Source organism: Corythoichthys intestinalis, chromosome 2 (genome assembly GCF_030265065.1).
Source record: "Corythoichthys intestinalis isolate RoL2023-P3 chromosome 2, ASM3026506v1, whole genome shotgun sequence".
NCBI classification, from domain to species: Eukaryota; Metazoa; Chordata; class Actinopteri; order Syngnathiformes; family Syngnathidae; genus Corythoichthys; species Corythoichthys intestinalis.
Window position 1 is genome coordinate 74,614,919 of NC_080396.1, and position 22,655 is coordinate 74,637,573.

Here is a 22,655-nt window from a genome sequence, read left to right on the forward strand (position 1 = left end):
ATACTCCGGTGCGACCTATATATTTTTTTCCCCTTTTCATTGCGCTTTTTTTGGCTGTTGCGACTTATACTCAGGTGCGACGTATAGTCCAAAAAATACGGTAGCAGAAATATAATGGTTTTTATGCGAGGGCGGATCTACAGTATAATATCCCACTTCCTCTTTGCGATGCTACGTCACGTTCTAAAAACAACATTCGTCCGGTACACATTTAACAAAAGGAAATAGCTCTATTTTTTTCCTATTTATTAGTTATAGAATGATTTCCTCACCCATGTATCGATAACTGTTGTCTCGCCACATCGTGAGCCTTGTATCGCAAATCGTGAGATACCCAGAGGATCCCTCCCATACTTTTTACCTCAGTGTTGTGTTTTGTACGCATGTTTGGGTCACTTGGCAAACGCCCTGCGTACACTACGTACATGTAATATGAAGGGTTACATGTTTACGCTTCGGCACAGATTTTTTTTGGGGGGGGCCTGTCATGTTGGGGGAGCCTCAATTAACCCCCAGCCATCCTTTATTCTCTTCTCAAGTGGTTTGCAGTATTTTGTCCACAGCGGCCTAAATGCTTCTGTTCAGGAAAGGCAGAGAGGAGGGGGGGCTGTGGTTCACGATTCGGCCATACCGCCGATCCCACCTCCTTGAATACTTTGTGAGAGAACAGCTTTTGATATGCGAGGGTTATTTAGTTTGGCAGAGCGTAGGATTTCCCTTTCCTGCAATGCAGACTCACTTAATATAAGTACCTATGAGGTGAAATTTGTACTTTACAAAACCGGTGGTTGGGGGGATGGGTGAAGGTGGTAACCTCAGGGTAGCTCACGATATGATACGATTTGCGATGGGCAATGATCTTGCAATATGGTGATATAACAATTAACAGCAAAAAAAAAAAGCTTTTTTCATCCTTCTGCTGTGAACTGGAATGAGCTTATTACGAGTTACTCGTCCAATTCATTTCAAGTGGGAGGGTGGCAGTGTATGAACATGTTCATTCGCTGCCATCCCTCCCTCTTCAAACAGATTGGACATCTATGGCCGTGTCTTAACCTGAAAATTCTCTATGTAGAGATGTTTGTGAGTATAGGTACTACAATATATCGATTCTTGGTGGAAGCATAATGTATTGACGGGGCGTGGGGCCGATTCATAGGGGGCCTATTTCCGTCAAAGCTGACTGAGTGGAAACAGACAAAGAGCTTTTTCCGTTGAAAATTCTTGTGAATAAATGCTTAAATCCTGAATTCTTTATTGATATGGACGTAAAACGGTCTCGATTCTTGGTTAAAAGCAAAAAAACAGGCAGTTAGCAGTTGTTTTACGCAAATATGTCGAATGTGCTGCTAGTTAAGTCACTGCGGAGACCCTTTTAGTACAAGAGCTTTTTCTGTTGAAAATTCTTGTGAATAAATGCTTAAATCCCTAATTTATGGACGTAAAACAGTCTCGATTCCTGCTTAAAGGTAAAAACAAAAAACAAAAAAACGGGCAGTTAGCATTTATTTCATTTAAATATGTCGAATGTGCTGCTAGTTAAATCACTGTGAAGGCCCCTTAGTACAACAAAGAACTTTTTCTGTTGAAAATTCTTGTGAATAAATGCTTAAATCCCTGAATTCTTTATAGATATGGGCGTAGAACCGTCTCGACTCTTAGTAAAAGGCAAAAAAACAGGCAGTTAGCATTATTTTACGTAAATATTGCGAAGTATAATGCCAATGCTGTAGCGGCTAATTTCTCCCATTGATTTTTTTTTCACAACGTTTGAAAATTCATGCATAGTACAAAAGAATATAGTAACTTTGAATCCTCGAACAAATCAATCCTGACACAATCCTTCCTGTTTGTATGCAGTACAGCTTTTTTCAATCTAAATCCGGCGTCAGATTGCTGCATGTGACCGACTGTTCATAAATGAAGCGGAGTTAGGACGGCGTCCTTCGGGAAGGCGTGACGCAGTGAATGGCGAATGTGTCACGTCAATACATTATGACGTCTATGGTGGGAGCATATCGAAAGGCGATATATCACCTTTTTGACATACAATCAAACCCCTAGATATAACTTCCAATGAGGTGAAATTTGCACTTTTCTAAACCTGGGGTAGGGTGACGGGTTTGGGTTTACTCCGGTATTGCACACTGATGTATCAATGGAGTGGAACAATGGCACAATTACCCTAGGGCGTGATGTTTGCTTTGGAAAGGCAACCTTGTAGCGCTCCAAAAGTCCTTAATCCTATTACTTGCATTCCAATTGAATTTGACTCAATAAGGAGGGGGAAAAAAGTCTTTTCTGCAGAGGTAACAACACTCTGCGTATTCCAACTGAATTTGGCCGCATTACTGCACAATTGCCTTGAGAAGTGTGAACATCTTGACGCTAACATGCTTATATTTCTCTTTCAGATTGTGTGTACATTGAGAGTCGCAGGCCCAACACTCCCTACTTCATTTGTAGCATTCAAGAGTTCAAACTGGTGAGTAGTTCCTTTCTTTTTTTCTCCTGTCTCGTTTGCATGTGTTCACACTTATGCTCTGAGGTGCTGGAAATGAAAGGCTCTATGTTGACTTCTTTTTTTTAAACGGTGGATTTGCATTTTGATTGAAGTGCAGTAATACTGAAAATTCCACATAAATATGTTTTCCATTGCATTTAAAGTGCCTGTGACATTAGGAAAAAGAAAAATCTTAAATAGCATTATTTTTTTAATTAAAATCATATTCTGAGATGATTGGACTATATACAACAATTTGACAAAGTGCAGAGGACGAGAAATGCGTCTTTTAATCTGCCGTTTAGCACCTCCTGTCATTAAAGCGCTCTGGCGCCTCCATCTTGGTGATGACGTCAGAGAATGAGTGATTTCAGCGGATTTAGCATTGAGCCCAATGGAGGAGGAAGCGTTTTTCAGCGATTCTGGCTCAAGTGTGGATCTTTCAAGTGATATTATTGATCTGGAGCAAGCCTGTGGCATACAGCCATATATGTTTGAGTCATATTTGGAGAAAGACTCAGAATGAGAAAAAGGCGACAGAGATAATAAACACGAGGCTGATGATTAGAGCAGACTGCAAAATGTTGTTTTTATCTCTCTACTTAAATATTTTTACAGGCTATTCTTTGTATCTAAGTATTTTTCCCCAATTGCAAAATAAATTGTATGGTAATGAATGAGAAATAAGAGTCTTATGCTAAATGGAATATGACATATGAAAAATGCATTCATTCAGTACAACAGGGCTCAATAACTGCATAATGTTCAAAACTGCCGACTTCTTAAACCTCCCGAACGGTATTTTATGCCATCGGAGTTACTCCGGCTTTAGTCATTTCCCTGCAGTGACAATACGGAGGAAAAATCGTAAAGAAGAGGAGGGTAAGAGCTAGGCTACATGCTAACCCGAACTGAGCGGCTCTTCCAAGTCTCTTCCTTCGCTTTCAAACACGAAAAATCAAAACTACCCCGACTCATGTCATGTGATCGCCCTCCCGATCGGCCAGCCCCCGGCGGGGACCAAATTTCGGCTCGTAGTTCCCTTTCTGCGGCCTAAGCAGGAGTGGTTGTCGCCGTGGACGCAGCAGAGACTGACGAAGGCGCGTAAACAAAAAAGAAGGTAAGAGCTAGGCTACACGCTACACTGACTGCCCGAGCCCAAGCCGAGGATAGCGCTCCCTCGGCAGGCACGCAAAGAGAACCAAGCGGGGTGGAAGTCTCGACACAATCGATAACCAGAGACGAGAGCGCCTGGCTGCCCGAGCATGGGCGCTCCCGCCATCATCGGCCAGTGACTCGCCTTCTCGCTGGAAAGGGAGCATTGTCACCCACAAAATGCAAGCCACCTCCTTATTAAAATGTGTGCCTTCAGCTTAGTATTTGACGAAATATAAAACACGTGGCTTACTCACTTCGTCTGTCCAATGGTCGCTCTGTTGTCGGACTTTTTTTGCCCATTCTTCGCGGAGAACAGGATCTTTTTGAAACCCAAAAAGGCTCAAACCACTCTCCCTCGTGTAGCAACAAAAGCCTGCAGCACATTGGGCTGGCGTGACGTGAAAAATAAATGAATTAATCCGCAAAATCAGATGAAAGCGCAGTCCTTCTCATACAACAGTATGGCTGTATAGTGAAGATGATGTCACTCATTGACGTCACATCCGCCTTCTTCCTCAATCTGAGACGGTGGCCGGAAGTCTCTCATTTTCGTAGCGTGGGATTAAAAAAAATTGAATAAATATATCGATCGCTTGTGCACACATCCAAGTGGCCCATTTCATTCAGGAGCATAAAATACCACGTCTAATAAGTAATAAACATGTTTTCTTGTGTCACAGGCACTTTTTTTTTTTTTTTTTTTTGAATGAATTAATTTATTGTCATTGTCATCATCATGCTATCAGCTATTGTGATTTAATTTGGATTTGTGATTGATTTTAAACATGTCGCATAAAAATGCATTTTTCGTCAAGTTCTGGCTAACTACAGGCAGTAGGCAGGGTACACCCTGAATCACTATCCAGCCAATCGCAGGGCACAAGGAGACGAAACAACCATTTATGCACACACTCACAACAGTCTAGTCACTGATTCACTTCATTCCCAGTCTGTGTACACTGTAACCTGTGTGATTCTGTTAGCCTCGCTCAACTTTTGCTTTTGTTTTATGTGTTGCACGCTATGCTTTAAATCTCGTACTCTGCACAACGACAGTCAAGGCTATTCTATGCTATGCTATTGTATTCTAAATGCCAACTAAAGCACGGATCTTCATCTGAAAACGAAGCAGCAATGTCTACCCTCTATTGCCGGTCAGTTTTACATGTCTTTTAGTAGATTGGCTGTTCCAGCAGACGTTGAGGTTTTGGTTAGTGCTGGCCAACCCCCAGGGGACCCAAATAATGGCTTCCAAAAGCCTGGGTGATGATAGGAGGTCAGCAGAAGGCCCACACACGTGCACAAGTACTAGCTTTGCAAATGCATGTATGCTTTTGAATATACGCTGATATGGATGTGTGTCAATACTTTACTTGTGTAGGTCAGTTCTATGTGAATGAGTTTTAAAAAATGCAGGCCTTACAGCAGCAGGGCAGTTAGGCCCCTTAAGAGCAGACCTTTAATTGGATTCCGGCTAGTATATGCAAACACGCTCACATTCCCAACCTTGACCAAGAGCATCTGAAGTGGCCTGGACTAGACAGAAATGATTGCTTTAGTAGCTCCTCCCCAGCTGACCTTTCTCTCACTGTCTCCTCGCCCCGGTTTTACATCTGTGTGTCGTGTCCTGTGACCACCCCCCAGCCCCTACCCAACATCTGCCTGTAATTAATGCATCCTTGTGTTTGGTTGAGCAGAGCAGCAACATGAACAAGCCTTGTTGGCTTTGTCAAAGTTGCAAAAGCCTTTGAAAAAGCTTTGTTTACTTCAGGGCTGTCAAGATCAAACTACAACGTCACAGCAGTTGGTATCAGGCAAACATGACTAATCGTGAGGCCTGCTGTTATAGGAACTGAGTATTCCGGTTTAGAGCTCGACCGATATATCCGGCCAATACAGGTAGTCCCCGGTTTTACGAATGAGTTCCCTTCCTGCGCTGGCGATGTAACCCGGATTTCCCAGTAAATCGGAATTAACCCTTCAAATACCCCCCAGATATTAAAAAAAAAAACAAATCCAAAAACATGTATTTTATGTCATTGTACTGTCCTCGCCAAAACCTTGGAGCTAAGTCCTAGCTAGACAGCGAGCTAAGCTCCGAAATGAAGACGTCAGACGTCCGTGTGGTTTGCTGACTTTATTCAGCTGCTCATGACATCAACACTTGCAGAATGAAACTATAATAAGATGAAATGAAATCAGTCTCATCTTCAATACCAGCAATTCAAATTTGTGTTTACAAGTAGCTGCTGATACAGCAGTAACAAACGATTAGCATGTATTAGTTAGCGTCTGCACATCATGAAAAACAATCACATAAAGTCGCCCCAAGTATCGCCCACAATTGAAAATGCACAATAAACAGTATGAAAGGGTTAATATACAGCCGTCGCCTCTGGATGCTTCGCAAGCAATGAATGCGCGCGCAGGCTAGTCCTCTGTCACTCGGCTGCTTCCTCATGTGTGCGTGTTTCGTCACTGCCGTGTGTGGGGTGGGCGGTTGTGTAAATCCTGTACAACTTGCTCTACGCTTACTGCGCCAAAATAAAAGCATGTATCACAAAAGTAAACATTCAAAAACAACAACAAAAACGAGACGCAGGCGTCATTAAGTCGAAATCGCGTAAGTCGGGTCTGTCGTAACCCAGGGACTACCTGTATATGGACACTTTTAAACATCGCCCATCAGCCGATTGACGAATAAAAAAATCTGAGTAAAAAGGATTTTGATCTGGCATCTATGTGGGCAACTGTGGCCGCCGCTGACTGACGGTAGGAGCCCGGAAGGACCCGGCCTTAGCTTGAAGGCAGGCTGCTATAGAAAGCTTCAGGCTTGCTGTTTTGTAAAAATATTGTAAGATCATGCAATGTTGCCTTAGGCTTTAAATTTGTTTACTGAGTGATCCTTACACTGTATAGTAACTTGTAGTATTAGTGTAGCATTTGCGTTAGCATTAGTTTTAGCATGGCTAGCATCCCCTTAGGGCGCTTTTACACTAGCATTGTTTGGTCCGTTTTAAATGGACCATAGTTCTTTTTCTCAGATAGTCCGCTTCATTTTGTAAATGTGAACATGCATCCAAACTCTATTTCTGACCAAACAAACAAACTCCGATCCGCTCAAAAATCATGGGTCTCGGTCAGCTTTAAGCGCACCCTGCTTCGGTTGTGAATCCAACCGGAGCAGGGTCCGCTTTTACTACTTTATGTGCAGCTCCAGGCTGTGAGTGTACAGGCTGGGCATCCCTGGAAACAGAAATACAGCGCACACAAAATTCAAAATCAACAAGGGCAAGATGATACACGATTAGCCATGGCCAAATATTGTTGTGCTGCGCTAAGCATTTGCATTTGATACACAGAATCGGGTTCTACTGTGGCGCTAGTGTTTTTCATGCTGTTGCCGAACGTACCGTGTGAGAGTGACAGTGGCATAGACAGGCAGAGCTTCTCAGGGTGGTCGTTTCGTGAGTCTGGTTCTCGTGGAAGTGGCGACAATTTGACCGTGCATAAAGTCACAAAAGTGAGAGTGATTTCGTGCCTGTGTGACTTGGGTTATCATGCGGGTCTCTTTCGTGGTTTAATTTTTTTATATACTCCAGTTTGCTCAGCATTGAATCGGGAGGTTGCGACTTTCTATGCTATGCTACATTACGTGCAGTGTCACGGCACAACGCTCCCTCCTCTCCCAGGAGGGAGGCATTTCCTCTTCTATTTGTTCAATAAATGAGTGCGCCTTTTGTCCACGTGTTACTACTCGGAAAGTTTGGTTGGCGCTGTGTGCCTTTTCAACAACTCATTTGCAAGTGTTGCTGCGAGGTAGCTCTCCAACCGGACCCTGGTCCTCCTGGTCGAGTGTGAAAGCCCCCTTAAACTCTCACTCTCACTGGTTTACAACTTGTCGTGACGTCCTGGTGGGTTTAATTATTTGAAAATAATGTACACTTGCTTCTTGCCAAGTGTGTTGCTATATATTTCCATTCATTCAATTGAACAAAAATCTGTTCATTTTACATCATTGCACATAATCATTCTTTGTTCTCATAACTGTGTTTATATACAGTACTACCTGCATACAAGGACTTTTTCTTCCATTGATTTATCTAGGTAGGGGCTGGGCCGCGGCCTGTTTTTTCCCCCACTGTTTTGTGTTGTCAATTGTGTGTTGTCATCTCATGTTTGTTCAGAGAATTGAAGAACCTGTACAAAGACAAAAAACAACTTTTTTTCTTCAATAATCATAAAAAGAAGTGCTGCGTTTGTTGGTTTGCTAGCATTAGACCGAAGAATCCTTTAAGTCTCTGGTCATTGTAAATTTGAAGCTGTTGAAGGATTTTTTTTTAAAAATTGCCTTTTATAATCTGTGATTGTTTTTGTTTTGTTTTTTTAAGTATATGTCGGCCTCAAATATCTTTACAAAATCGGCTCTGGATATCTGCAATCAGCTGACATTTTTTTTAGATATCGGTATTGGCATCTGCATTTTAAAATCCTGTATCGGTCTACATCTACTCAGATTCCTACAATCCGATATGAGCTCATTTCAGTGCGCACTTAAACCTCAAGGCTGCCAAGATTAATCAACGACTCGATTCCCAAATTGAAAGAAAACTTTTGATCAACAATTAATCGTTTGGAGAAATTGCCAGCTTAGTAATTTTTCAAACTGTCTTTTATGAGTGCAATTCGTTTAAGCCACACTTCGCAACTTTTCAGTTTTGTTCGATTTTAGCGATGGGGGTGGACAAAAGCAGTAGTGTTTTGCCTTAAGGAAGACTGCGTTTTCCATGAGGACCAGCGCACACCTGCACAGTGTCGTAAAATCGAGATGGTCGCCTGCAGATGGATTAAACAACATTTCTGTTTCCAGCGGCTGATAAGGTAATGAATCTAGTTGTGGCCAAACAATAGCATATGACGGTTAGCAACCGTGTGATGACGAGTTTGGTTTGGAGGCGGGGCGTCACGCCAGCGCGTGAAAGCTGGGCCCATGTTTATTCAGTTTCTTTTTCCTCCTCAGACAAAACTTTTTGTCTCTGTTGCTCTGCCATCTTTGCAGAATTCGCACGTAAATGTCAGCATTAACTTCTGTCTTCATAATGAATGGGGAAAGGGGGAAGTGACGTATGCTGTAAGGCAGTCAGCACATTTGTAATTTTTTTTTTGTATGGCCACCCTCCTCAAACTTAGTGCCGATGAGAGCGATACAGACGCCCCTCAAGATATCAAAGAGGTGTCATTCGACTAGTTGTCAGTTGACATATAATCACAAATGTTATGAAAATATTTTATACAGGTTGAACAGTTACCTAGTGTTGCTTTAATAGTCTGATGTTTTCGCTTATTTTCTCTCCCTCTGGAAGCAAAAATGAGCCACAAAATTTCCCTAGTGTTCGTTTGTTGCTGCACTTAGTGTTCTCATTTCCTGCTTTTGCCTCCACATATTGAATCGAGAGCAGACCACAAGCTTCTTGGAGGTGAGCTCTCATTAGACATTCACACAAACAAATGATCCCCATCGTGTCATTCTTCGGGCCTCTATTTCTTTCTGGGCAGGGCAAACTATCGATCGGCAAACCCTGCTTTGGTAGGCAACTGGCTTTTGAGGGCACAGGAAATTTCACTGGAAACAAACAAAACAATCTTGTCAACAAACCCTCCCGCCCTCCGCGTCTCTCCATCCTGTTTTAAGCTTGGAACTGTCCTTACCATGTATTCTGGCTAATGACTTTTGAATCCAATTAGTGTGTAGAAATACCAAATGCAGCCATCGCTCTCTCACTTACACTCTCATACGTTTGCACAAAAGGCTGTCCCCTATTGGGGTGTAACAGTATATCGAAAAGGTGATATATAACGATACTTTATTGCCCAAAAGTTTATTGATATGTTCCCAGCAAGAATCGATATATTGTTTTAAAACTCAGAAGTGCCCCAAATCAACAGAAAGTGACTCAGAAGTTCACACAAATCAAGAGGAAGTGACACGTAAATGCCCCAAAATCAACAAGAATTGTCCCGTAAATGCCCCAAAATGAACTCATCGCTTGCCACGGACGGCCATGGGGTCCAGTCCGTTGGAAGTGGGAGGGATGACAGCGAATGACGTTCATTCAAATGATTTCTACAGGTGCACGATAATTATCAGACAAGAATTATGACGTCATCCCAATATATCCAATAACATTATTAATAGGCCCGATAATATACAATGGTACCTCTACATACGAAGTTAATTCGTTCCAGGATCTTGTTTGTAAGGTGAAATGATCGTATGTGTAGCAGGATTTTCCCATAAGAATACATTATAATTCCATTAATTCGTTCCACAGCCCGAAAACGTATAGTAAATCCTGAATAAATACTGCTGTTACTTTTACAAATACCAATTACAAAGAGCAAAACAAATACATTACGAATAAAAATCGTAATAATATATAATAATAATACCTGTAATAATGTAACAAATCGAGTTCTAATGTGGCAGTCGTGTTTTGTGTGGTGTACCTGAACGCACCGCGGGGCTGACGGCAGAGTGAGAGTGAAGTTGTGATAGTCTTCCTTTCACTTTTAACATCCTTTTACTACGGGCTGTTGGCGTGTTTTTTTTGCACAAGTTCTGAAATAAATAATTCCAAACCTGACAAAGCTGGTGATCTCTTTGGCGATGGTTGTCACCTTTTCTTATAAAGACTCAGATCAGAGGAGTATTGTCAAGCAGTTTGCGGACGCGCACCCCATGCTCATATTTTTCCATTGGTAAGCCTCACCTTTTTTTATTTTTCACCACCTGCTTTAACATTTTTGGAACCCATGTTGATTTCTCTCACAAGAAAATCCGCCGTGTGTACGTCTTGGGGGAAAACAATGAAATTGCGACGCTGTCATAAATCGTCGTATTTCGAGCATTTCGTCGAATGTAGAAACAAATGGCGAGTCATATTTTACGTCGGATGTCGAAAAGATCGCGTGTTGAAGCGATGGTATGTCGAGGTAACTCTGTATAATTTTGGCACAGTGTCGGTGGATTGGGATGTGTGCATTTGTTTTCTCTCCTATTTTGCCAGTATGCAAAGTTTTGTTACTGTTCTAAAAGCCACATTTTTCCATCACTGAGTTATAAACCTTACAATGGCAATTAGCATATATTAGCATTTTACAGTGTTTACAAGTTCTTGAGAGGCCTTTTTGTTATTGATAGGCTTGCTGTCCTATAATTGCCAGGTTACGAAATTTGTTTCATGGGCCAAGACTACAAAAGTGTCCTCTCCTGTTGCACCTAATGTTTTATCTGCTGACAAAGCACAATACCTATTGAGTTTATGTTTGTTTTAGTTCAGTGATCATTTTTCAGGGGAACACATTGTCAATGATATTGACTGATTGATTGTGATTGACTCAAATTATATTTATTTGAAAAAATGAGTATGGGCACTTTATTAGAAGTCAAAACTGTTCTTGTCTTTGTTTTGTTCATTATAGTAATGTTCATGTCATCGTGAAAAATCTGGTTAGGTCACCAAGGCAAGTCTATTCTAAATCCACCACTAGTATTTTTTACCTACAGGTGTTCAAATACTCAGGTGAACATACATTGAAAAAAAATATACCGTATTGGCCCGAATATAAGACGGCCCTGATTATAAGACGACCCCCTCTTTTTCGAGACTCAAGTTTGAAAAAATACTTGTTGAACACCAAATTAATTTTTATACAGAAAATAATTTCAGTACATTAGAAACAAATGATTATAACAATATATTTGAGAGAAAAAGCATGTTACTTTGCCTCATTCAAATCTTAATATCTGAACATTTAAATATGTAAACTAAAGTGCAATCACATTCGTAAATGAATGGCTTCTGGTTTTTTAAACGTAAATAAACCGATCTATTGCGATAAAACAACAAAATTGCAATAAGTGCGTTAACCATTAAAGTGAGGTCTAACTGTAACTAGTCTTGAAACAAATCTGAATAAGGAAAAACATTGCAATAAAATAATGCAAACTGGTTAAACTTGAGAGTGGCTGAGATCTGTCGTGAAAGAACATCGCTTCAATGATATCTGGCGGCATCTAGCGTCGTGAATGGGTATAATGTCTAGACCTCGAATATAAGACGACCCCCACTTTTTCAAGCTTATTTCAATGCAAAAAACACCGTTTTATATTCGGGCCAATACGGTATATATTCTCGGTTATCGTATTGGTATCGGCCTTGAGGAGCAGGAAGTTATCGATATCGGTATCGGGTTCGAAAAATGAATATCGTGCACCCTTAATGATTTCCTGACCCGTGTATCAATAATTGATATATCACCACATTGTGAGATCATTGCTATCGTGAGCCTAGTATCGCAAATGGTATATTGTGTGGAACCTAGAGGTTCCCACCCCTCGATACTATCCACCTCTGATATCTAGTGACGGACATTGACCCGCATTTTTAACCTCAACTAAGTTTTACATGTTGTATGTTTATCAACACTTCCAAAGACCTACCGCCGTGCAATAGTGGCAATTGGACTCCTGCTAACAAAAATCCTATTGAACACAGTGTGTAATTAAAAAGGGGACGTGAGGCTGTGTGCGGGTGTAGGCATTGGCAGACTTACCCTGTTCCTGGAGGGAGAAACACTGCAATCACTTCATAAGCGAGAGAGGGCGGGGGGGAAGGCAGGAGGGATTGAACGCAGCTGACATAGCCAATAACGGCAAATGAGGTTAGGCGCGAGCACCGGGGGTAGGGGCGTGGGGGTCAATGACTGTTGAGGACGTGGACACAATGACTAGCACATTGGATTGGAAGAGGAAAGTGAGTGACGGTAGATAAAGACGAACAGGGAGGGTGGGGGGGGGGGGGGGGGTTGAAGCGTAGGAAGAGACAGATGAGATTGAGAGAGAAATGGGGACTCTGGAGACAATGGATGTTCGACTAACATATACACTCATACGTTCTTCAGTGTTCTGACTGCAGCTTAATTGTCTTCTTTTAGGCTGTGTGCATTAAGGGGTGGGTAGCTCATGATCAGTGTTGTTAATAACTGCGTTAGAATATAACGGCGTTATTTTCAGTCGTGAGTAATCTAATTAATTACTTTTCTCATCTTGGCAACGCTGTTACCGTTACTGAGGCGGGAAAGGCGTGCGTTACTATGCGTTACTATGTTGGTTGACTGACGCGAGAAAAGTCTGAGGGAGACGGACTCACGGAGACGAGAGAGCACAGCAAGAGTGCAGAGGACGCAAGGGAGTGTGACGCCGTTGCAAACGCGATGCTAGGTGGCTCCAATAATACCTGACTGTAGCCGATAGCCTACAAACTACGCCATATGATGCTATGGTAGATATCACATATATACAGAACTGGATGCAAATGACAGACACGGCAATATTAGCAACATACAGTGCCTTGTAAAAGTATTCGGCCCCCTTGAACCTTGCAACCTTTCGCCACATTTCAGGCTTCAAACATAAAGATATAAAATTTTAATTTTTTGTCAAGAATCAACAACAAGTGGGACACAATCGTGAAGTGGAACAAAATTTATTGGATAATTTAAACTTTTTTAACAAATAAAAAACTGAAAAGTGGGGCGTGCAATATTATTCGGCCCCCTTGCGTTCATACTTTGTAGCGCCACCTTTTGCTCCAATTACAGCTGCAAGTCGCTTGGGGTATGTTTCTATCAGTTTTGCACATCGAGAGACTGACATTCTTGACCATTCTTCCTTGCAAAACAGCTCGAGCTCAGTGAGGTTGGATGGAGAGTGTTTGTGAACAGCAGTCTTCAGCTCTTTCCACAGATTCTCGATTGGATTCAGGTCTGGACTTTGACTTGGCCATTCTAACACCTGGATATGTTTATTTTTTAACCATTCCATTGTAGATTTGGCTTTATGTTTTGGATCATTGTCCTGTTGGAAGATAAATCTCCGTCCCAGTCTCAGGTCTTGTGCAGATACCAACAGGTTTTCTTCCAGAATGTTCCTGTATTTGGCTGCATCCATCTTCCCGTCAATTTTAACCATCTTCCCTGTACCTGCTGAAGAAAAGCAGGCCCAAACCATGATGCTGCCACCACCATGTTTGACAGTGGGCATGGTGTGTTCAGGGTGATAAGCTGTGTTGCTTTTACGCCAAACATATCGTTTTGCATTGTGGCCAAAAAGTTCAATTTTGGTTTCATCTGACCAGAGCACCTTCTTCCACATGTTTGGTGTGTCTCCCAGGTGGCCTGTGGCAAACTTTAAACGAGACTTTTTATGGATATCTTTGAGAAATGGTTTTCTTCTTGCCACTCTTCCATAAAGGCCAGATTTGTGCATTGTACGACTGATTGTTGTCCTATGGACAGACTCTCCCACCTCAGCTGTAGATCTCTGCAGTTCATCCAGAGTGATCATGGACCTCTTGGCTGCAACTCTGATCAGTTTTCTCCTTGTTTGAGAAGAAAATTTGGAAGGACGGCCGGGTCTTGGTAGATTTGCAGTGGTCTGATGCTCCTTCCATTTTAATATGATGGCTTGCACAGTGCTCCTTGAGATGTTTAAAGCTTGGGAAATCTTTTTGTATCCAAATCCGGCTTTAAACTTCTCCACAACAGTATCTCGGACCTGCCTGGTGTGTTCCTTGGTTTTCATAATGCTCTCTGCACTTTAAACAGAACCCTGAGACTATCACAGAGCAGGTGCATTTATACGGATACTTGATTACACACAGGTGGATTCTATTTATCATCATCGGTCATTTAGGACAACATTGGATCATTCAGAGATCCTCACTGAACTTCTGGAGTGAGTTTGCTGCACTGAAAGTAAAGGGGCCGAATAATATTGCACGTCCCACTTTTCAGTTTTTTATTTGTTAAAAAAGTTTGAATTATCCAATAAATGTTGTTCCACTTCACGATTGTGTCCCACTTGTTGTTGATTCTTGACAAAAAAATTAAATTTCATATCTTTATGTTTGAAGCCTGAAACGTGGCGAAAGGTTGCAAGATTCAAGGGGGCCGAATACTTTTGCAAGGCACTGTATATAAAGAACTAGATGTGTAAGTAAACGGCCGCCATCTTAAAGCAGTAGTAGACTTCTCAGGAAGGCTCTGTTGTAGAGAACATTCCTAGCGAACCTAAGTAACTTTTAATCTAAAATGCTTCTAATTCGGCAAAACATAACTTAAATCTATCTTTAAATGATCAAACAGTTTTCAAACTTACACATGTCGAAAGTAGACAGAAGAAAACTAACGCAATAACGGGAGCAATTTGAACAACTTGAACGGTTGATTCACAACATTAAATGACTTCCACGCAAAGCAAAGGTTACTATCTAGTTATCGCAATGTCCGCAATACCCCTGTGTCTAGTTAAGTTTAGGGTAAAGAATTGGGCTAGGACCAATTGTCCCAAAAACCCTTTAAACTCCCCTTTAAAGTCTCCCTTTTTTTTTTTGAGGAAAAAAAACATTTGCCAAGTAACTAATTACTCTTACATTCAGGTAACTGAGTTACTAATGCAATTACTTTTTGGGAGAAGTAATTTGTAACTGTAATTAATTACTTTTTAAAAGTAAGATTAACAAAACTGCTCACGATATGATACGATTTGCAGTACAAGGATCACGATAACGATGATCTAACAATATGGCGATATAACTTAGCGATACACGGGTCGGGAAATCATTCTATAATATTCTGTAAAACTAATAAACAGAAAAACAAGCTATTTTTGATTCAGTTTAACACTAGCAGATGTCCAATCCATTTGAAGTGGGAGGGATTTTTTTTAGCTCACTGGCTTGCCATTGACTGAGCAAGCCATCCAATTCATTTTGACTGAATTGGACTTTTAGCGCCGTCAATGGCACTGAAATCAGATCATTCACAGCCAGTCTTTTGCGGGCACTTACAGGTCACTTCCTGTTTATTTTAGGACATTTACAGGTTCCTGTTGATTTTGAATAACATCCTGTTCATTTGGGGACACATTGAGTCACTTCCTTTTCATTAACCAGAAAGCAATAGCTTTAAACGCCCCCCAAATCAACAGAAAATGACTGAATATCAAGAGGAAATGCCCCATAATGAACTCGCTGCCACGGACGGCCATAGTCGTCCAATCCGTTTGGAGTAAGAGGGATGGCAGCCACTGAATGTATTTTCATTCATAGCCAGTCTTTTGAAGACATTTACAGGTCACTTCCTGGTCCTTTTAGGGCATTTACAAGTTACTTCCTGTTGCTTTGAGTCAGTTCATATTCATTTGGGAACATTCTTGAGTAACCTTTTCAGCAGAGGTGGGTTGTGACGCGTTACATGTACTCCATTACATTTACTTGAGCAAGTTTTTGAGAAAAATGTCCTTCTAAGAGTAGTTTTACTAAGCTATACTTTTTACTTTTACTTGAGTAGATATGTGAAGAAAAAATGCTACTCTTACTCCGCTACTTTGGGTTACACAAGAACGTTACATTTTTATTTTATTTTAATTTATTATTTGTTTTGCCAGCTATGCCAAGAGTAGAGACGTGCTTGGTGTGTTACCGGGGTAGCTCCACCGATTTCACCAATGAGACGTCGCAGCAATAATCACATGACTCCAAACCAATCAGACGCAAGCTTTCCGTTCTATCTTCACGCCAGCCTGTTCAATCATTTGTTGTCGTTAAAGCACTGTAAAAAATGAAGTATTCCATATAGAGCGCTGCCCTTAAGATAACTCGAAAGCGAAAATTTTAAGCTCTCTCCCAGTTTTCATTTGGCACCGATTGACCATGGAAAACCGGAGATATGATCCTTTTCAAAATTGTAATTATGATGGAATTCTTCACTATACAGTAGACATGTGCCGGTTACCGGTTTCACGGTTTACCGTGGTGTGAAAACTTCGCGGTTTCAAAACCACTAAAATTTTCCGTCATACCTTAGTACGGTATTCGCTATTTTTCATGTGGCAAAATGCAGCCAAAGTGGCTTGGTGCGGCAGCGCTCACCCCGTCCCGTTTGTTGCCGTGAGTGTCAGTGATGCTATTCTGCTAAAACAGCCAGCAAACTCAAAAACAAATCCTCCAAACACAAGGCGTACTTTTCTTCAACTTATTGAGCTCTCAAATCGTGGTGAAATATAGAAATGAATACATTTAAAACGTTGTACAATTGTATTTTTCCACGTGTGATTAGGTTCAACAGGATATCAGTAGCACCATTAAAAAGTTCGCCAAAAACAAAACGCACATTTTCCTTTCAAATTCAATATACAAACTAACTAAAACTTACAAAGACGAATGTTAGCCTAGGCTAAGCTGGGGGACCAGCTTCATCGAGGTTTTATGTCTCACAGCCGCTGAGTGAGAGACAAGCTTGAATGAAGGGGGGGGAAGAAAAAGAATCGCGTCAAAGATCGCTAATTGAGAAAAGAAGTCTCACTCCTCACTTTTTTATTTATTTATTTTTTTTTTTTAGATGAAACCTTTCCTCAACAATATTTACATTTTAACTAATTTATAAAACTAACTTATACATTTTTAACTAAATCATTAACTTATGAATTCTTTGTTCTTTTTAACACAAAGGCATGGCATCATGTAGACTAGAGTTGACAAAGTGGCTGAAAATGGCGAAACTTCACTTGAGCTTCCCCCCTCCAAAAAAGTCATACAGTACAGTATATATTTTTAATTTTATTTAGAAGGCTTTTTACTCTTTATAGCAATTATTTTGTTCTTACTCTAATATTGAGCAACTTGAGCTGTGGCTGTGGGTATAGTCTAGGTTCTATTTATTTTAATTTTATATAAAATATTTGTTATTTTTTGTTTATTTATTTTCACATTATATTCATGTTCCAATTTGCAAATATGTTATGAAAAAAAATCCTGTTCAATGGAATTTATTTTTTATTTTATTTTTATTTTTAAACCCATACATCTCAAAATTTTGGAGCTATAATTGCAATACCGTGAAACCGCGGTATTTTTGCTCACGGTTATCGTACCGTGAAAATCTCATACCGACACATGCCTACTATACAGTCATGCTCTTTCTCTTTCTCTCAGTTTTACTCATTACTTGAGTATGCTTTTCTCCAAATATTTTTTACTTGTACTTGAGTACATTTTTTGGTCTACTACTTTGTACTACTACTCGAGTAATATTATTTTGAAGTATCGCTACTCTTACTTGAGTAAAATTTTTGGCTACTCTACCCACCTCTTCTTTTCAGTAACCCGGAATCAACAGGGTGTTACCCGAAATGCCCCAAAATTAACTCACTGGTTGACGTTGAAGGTCATTGACAGCCATACGCGTCCAATTCATTTGAAGTGGGAGAGATGGCAACGATTGAACGAATGTTCATTCACAGGCAGTCTTTTGTAGGCATTTACAGGTCACTTTCTCTTCATTTTTGGGCATTTACAGGTTACTTCCTGTTGATTTTGAGTCACTTCATATTTATTTGGGGACATTATACCTTTGCAGTAACCCAAAATCAAGAGGAAGGGCCATAGACGTCCAATCTGTTTGAAGTGGGAGGGGATGGCAGCGAATGAATGAGTGCTTGATGCCACGCTCCCAGTTCGAATGGATAGGACGCAAGAGCGTAGGTTTGCATAGGGACAGTAGGGAAACAACGCGACCAACTTTTCAGGATGCTCAAATTTTCCCCACCAACTTTTAAAGCAACCTTATTTGCATTTTATAAGGATTTCAGTTATATAGGTCATTTGTATTGTCTCCCCATATGTTGTAAGAATAGAATTGATCCCTCCATTATGAAGGGAATTATTTTCATTATGTTCAGACTTACATTTCCCCCTTTTCACGTGCTGAATGTGCCATTTTTTTCCCCTCAAACGCATGTTTGATTGGCTGATGACTTGACCCCCCCCCCCCCACACACACACACACACGCGCGCGCAGACAGCCCTAGCCCCATGCCGCCGCCTCCACCCCCTTCAAAGAGAAGGGATATAGATTTTTTTTTTTTCCTGGCCAGCAGCAACTGTAACCACAGTAAGTGATGTAAAAAAACGTCAATGTTGTGGAGGTGGGGAACACACCACTAATTTTGCTATTGAAAGTCCGAACTGTATCAGCGTTAACTGAACATTAAACTGTGTGAATTTGCTAGTGTCCTCCAGTATGTGTTTTTTGCTGTTCCCAGAGTAAGAGGTTTGTTCAGTTGTATTTGATTTATACACACACATACACACACACAAATATATTAGAGATGCACGATAATATCGGTCACCGATAATTATCGGCCGATAATGGCAATTATGACGTCACACAGATAATCCAGATAAAACGAAATTCAACCGATAATGCAATCTGATAATTATATACTTGATTTAGCCTCCAAATGTGCGCAATCAACAGTTTTGTCCAATTCTGCTAGTTTTAAGGAGGTGTTTTTGCAGTGTAGTAATGTGATATACGTTAGGAATGGCTTACTTTTAAAGGCATTTTTGTGCAACTTGGGTGTTTACTCTCTAAGTAATTGTTGCCAAAAGCTTACCATTACACAACGTCATTGCCATTGTTTAGTTGTTGGAAATTACTACTTGTTCACATTTGATGTGGAAAAAAATAGCACTAAATTACATTTTTGCACAATAACATTTGATCTTTGTATACTTTAAAATTTTACATACATATTTGAATAGAATTATCGGCGTGACATTATTGGTTATCGGGTGGAAGGGGCAGGAAATTATCGGTTATCGATATCGGTTGAAAAATGTATTATCGTACATCACTAATATATATATATATATATATATATATATGTATATATATATATATATATATATATATATATATATAATATGTGTGTGTGTGTGTGTGTGTGTGTGTGTGTGTGTGTGTGGCGGAAAACACTTAAGTGACTTGAAGTTTCGCTCTGAGACCCCCGCCAAATTTCAAAATTGTCCGATATGCACGTGTGATAGATCATTGGAAAGTTTAAAATGTCAATTTTTAGGGGGAAGAACAGTTTTGAACAGGAGGGCTTTTTTTTTTTTTTTTTTTTTTTAATGGTGGTCTGGACAAATTCGGGGGTCTCAGAGCGGAACTTCAAGTCACCTAAGTGTTTTCCGCCATATATAATAATTTCTCAACAATGTTGAGTGGTCTTCAGACAATTTTTTTTTTTTTTGCATTCCTGGATAGTTGAGAGATTCTTAAGTTCATTCTTAAGTTTGTATTTATTGTGTATTTTAATATAATTAGACTTGTGTTCAAATATTGAAATATAAATTTGCTAATTAAATCCAGACATTATTTTGTAAGTTTTCAAACTTGTTCTTCAGTAGTTTTTGAAAACAAAGGTTTGATTGGAACGCTGTATCACCAGAACAAATACATGTTAAAGTTAGTATAAGTCAATACAGATGTAGTATTTTGCATTGGTAATTTAACCCCTCATTTTATTAGGTTCATATTCATGAGAAATGTAGCCCTGACTCCCATTCACACAATCTGTTTTGTCTTATTACTGTCCCGTCCCCAGCAAAAAGCATACATGCATGATATGCTGTTATATCGTCCCTACCAAAGTAAGACCAAATCTACGCCCTTGATTGGATGTGATAAACTAACAGGAGAAGGATGAAAATAGCTTGTTTTGTGTTAATTACTTGTTTTGTAGAATATCCTAGAAGGATTTCCTGAATTGTTGTATCGCCATATCGTGTGATCGTCGTTCTCATGAGCCTTGTATCGCAAATCATATTCTGAGGTACACAATGATTCTTAGTCAACAGAGAGCTAGCGAGTAGTTGTTGTTTCGCTTTAAGCCTGCCTCTGCTGCTCAATGGGGAACATTAAAAGAAAAACGCTTCAATCAAACAGCTTGCAGCGGGCTCAGCTGGCTGGCCATGTCTACACGGGCGAGATGCCCTTGTCAAAGCTGCTTCCTCTCAGAGAAAGCGGTTACAAGCCGACAGCTCCATATACACACGTGCCATTGAGAAAGGCTTGAAATGTTCTCACTTCTGAAACGTTACAGCAGCTGAGTGGACCTGGCAATGAAAAGAGGAGCTCACTTGCGCACACACACAGAACATTGCACCTAATGACTGCAGCGCCCATTCCTCAAAAGAAGCTGCTGTTCCGCTTGATAAATATTAAAGAGAAGCGCAACCGATAGCCATGCTCACTGATCCGTAATTACATTTCAAAATGTTCAATGTGCGAGATAAAAAACTGGAGACGCAGCCATCGGGAGTGACGAGTGATGCCTGTCAAGTGAGTTCCTTACCATCGTGTCAGAGGAGAATTTTTGGTGAAAGAAATGCAGAGTACTGCAGAACATTCTTTTGTGCACACCTATTACAGGGCACTTCACACAGAGATTGAACAGATCCATCGAGGTTAGAGGTGGGAACCTCTGGGTATCTCACCATACGATATGATTTGCGATAGAAGGCTCACGATAACGATCTCACAAAATGGCGATACGACAATCATAGATACATGGGTCAGAAAATAATTCTATAAAATAAATAATGAACAGAAAAAAAAGCTTGGAATGGGCTTATCACTAGTAGACATCCAATCTGTTTGAAGTGGGAGGGATGGCAGCGAATGAACATTCATCCCAAAATCGAGATGAAGTGAATTCCTGTTGATTTTGGGTCAGGAAAGGACCTGGAGGTGCCCTAAAGTCAACGGGAAATGACCCGGAATGACCAAAAATCAACAGGAAGTGACCCGTAAATTCCCCTAAATCAACAGGAAGTGACCCGGGTCATATCGAGGATTTACGGGTCCCTTTCTGTTGATTTTGGGTGACTGAAAATGAAGTGACTTAAAATCAACAGGAAGTGACCTGGGGCATTCACTTCCTGTTAATTTTGGGTTAGGAAATGACCTGCAAGTGCCCCAAAATCAACAGGAAGTGACCCGGGTGATTTCAGGGCATCACATGTCACTTCTTGTTGATTTTGGGTGACTGAAAATAAGTGACCCTAAATCAGGGGTGGGCAAACCGGTCCTCGGGGGCCGCAGTGGGTCCTAGTCTTTGTTCCAACTGATTCAGCACAGACAGTTTAACCAATGACTTTTCAGCAGAAACAAGAAGCACCTGACTGCAATCAACTGATTGCACTTGTAAGAAACCAGATTGGTGAAAGCCTGTCCTCATCATGGGTATGAACAAAAACCTGCACCCACTGCGGCCCTTTGTGGAATAGTTTGCCCACCCCTGCCCTAAATCAACAGGAATTGACCCCTAGATGCCCCGAAATGACCCGGGTCACTTCCTGTTGATTTTGGAGTTACTGGAAATGAAGTGACTCAAATTAAACAGGAAGTGATCTGACAATGACCCAAAATATACAAGAAGTGACCCCTAAATGCCCCCAAAATAACTCGCTGTCTGGCAGTGGCTGCCACTGACGTTCATAGACATCCAATTCGTTTTGGGGCATTTACGGGTCACTTTATGTTAATTTTGGGTTACTGGTAAGGAAGTGATTGCAGAATATTTCCATAATGAATAGGAAATGACTCAAACAGGGAGTAACCTGTAAATGCCTTAAAATGAACAGTAAGTGACCTGTAAACGCCTACAAAAGACTGGTTGTAAATGAACATTCGTTCACTCGCGCTATCAGTGGCAGCGAGTTCATTTTGGGGCATTTCAAGTTATTTGCTGTTAAATTTATATCACTTCCTGTTGATTCTGGGGTATTTACGGGTCACTTCCTTTTGTTTTTGGGGCACTTGTAGGTCACTTCCTGTTGATTTTGCGTTACTGAAAAAGAAGTGAATCAACAGGAAGTGACCCGAAAATGCCACAAAATCAACAGGAAGTGACCTGTAAACGCATACAAAAGATTGGCTATGAGTGAACATTTGTTTATTTGCTGCCATCCCTCCCACTTAAAATGGATTGGACACCTTTAGCCTTCAGAGGCAGCCAAAGCCAGACAGTGAATAAATTTTGGGCCATTTCAAGTAATTTCACGTTGATTTTCAGTCACATCCT

General features: G+C 40.7%; 1 protein-coding gene across 4 annotated transcripts in view; it reads left to right on the top strand.

The window, feature by feature from the left end:
- rerea (arginine-glutamic acid dipeptide (RE) repeats a) overlaps positions 1–22,655 on the top strand; it is a 403,494-nt gene that overhangs the window by 230,599 nt on the left and 150,240 nt on the right. For all 4 annotated transcript variants that reach the window (XM_057829516.1, XM_057829515.1, XM_057829518.1 and 1 more), the window contains exon 3: positions 2,415–2,485. In XM_057829516.1, coding sequence (XP_057685499.1) covers positions 2,415–2,485 — 71 coding nt within the window. The remainder of the gene's footprint in view (positions 1–2,414; positions 2,486–22,655) is intronic.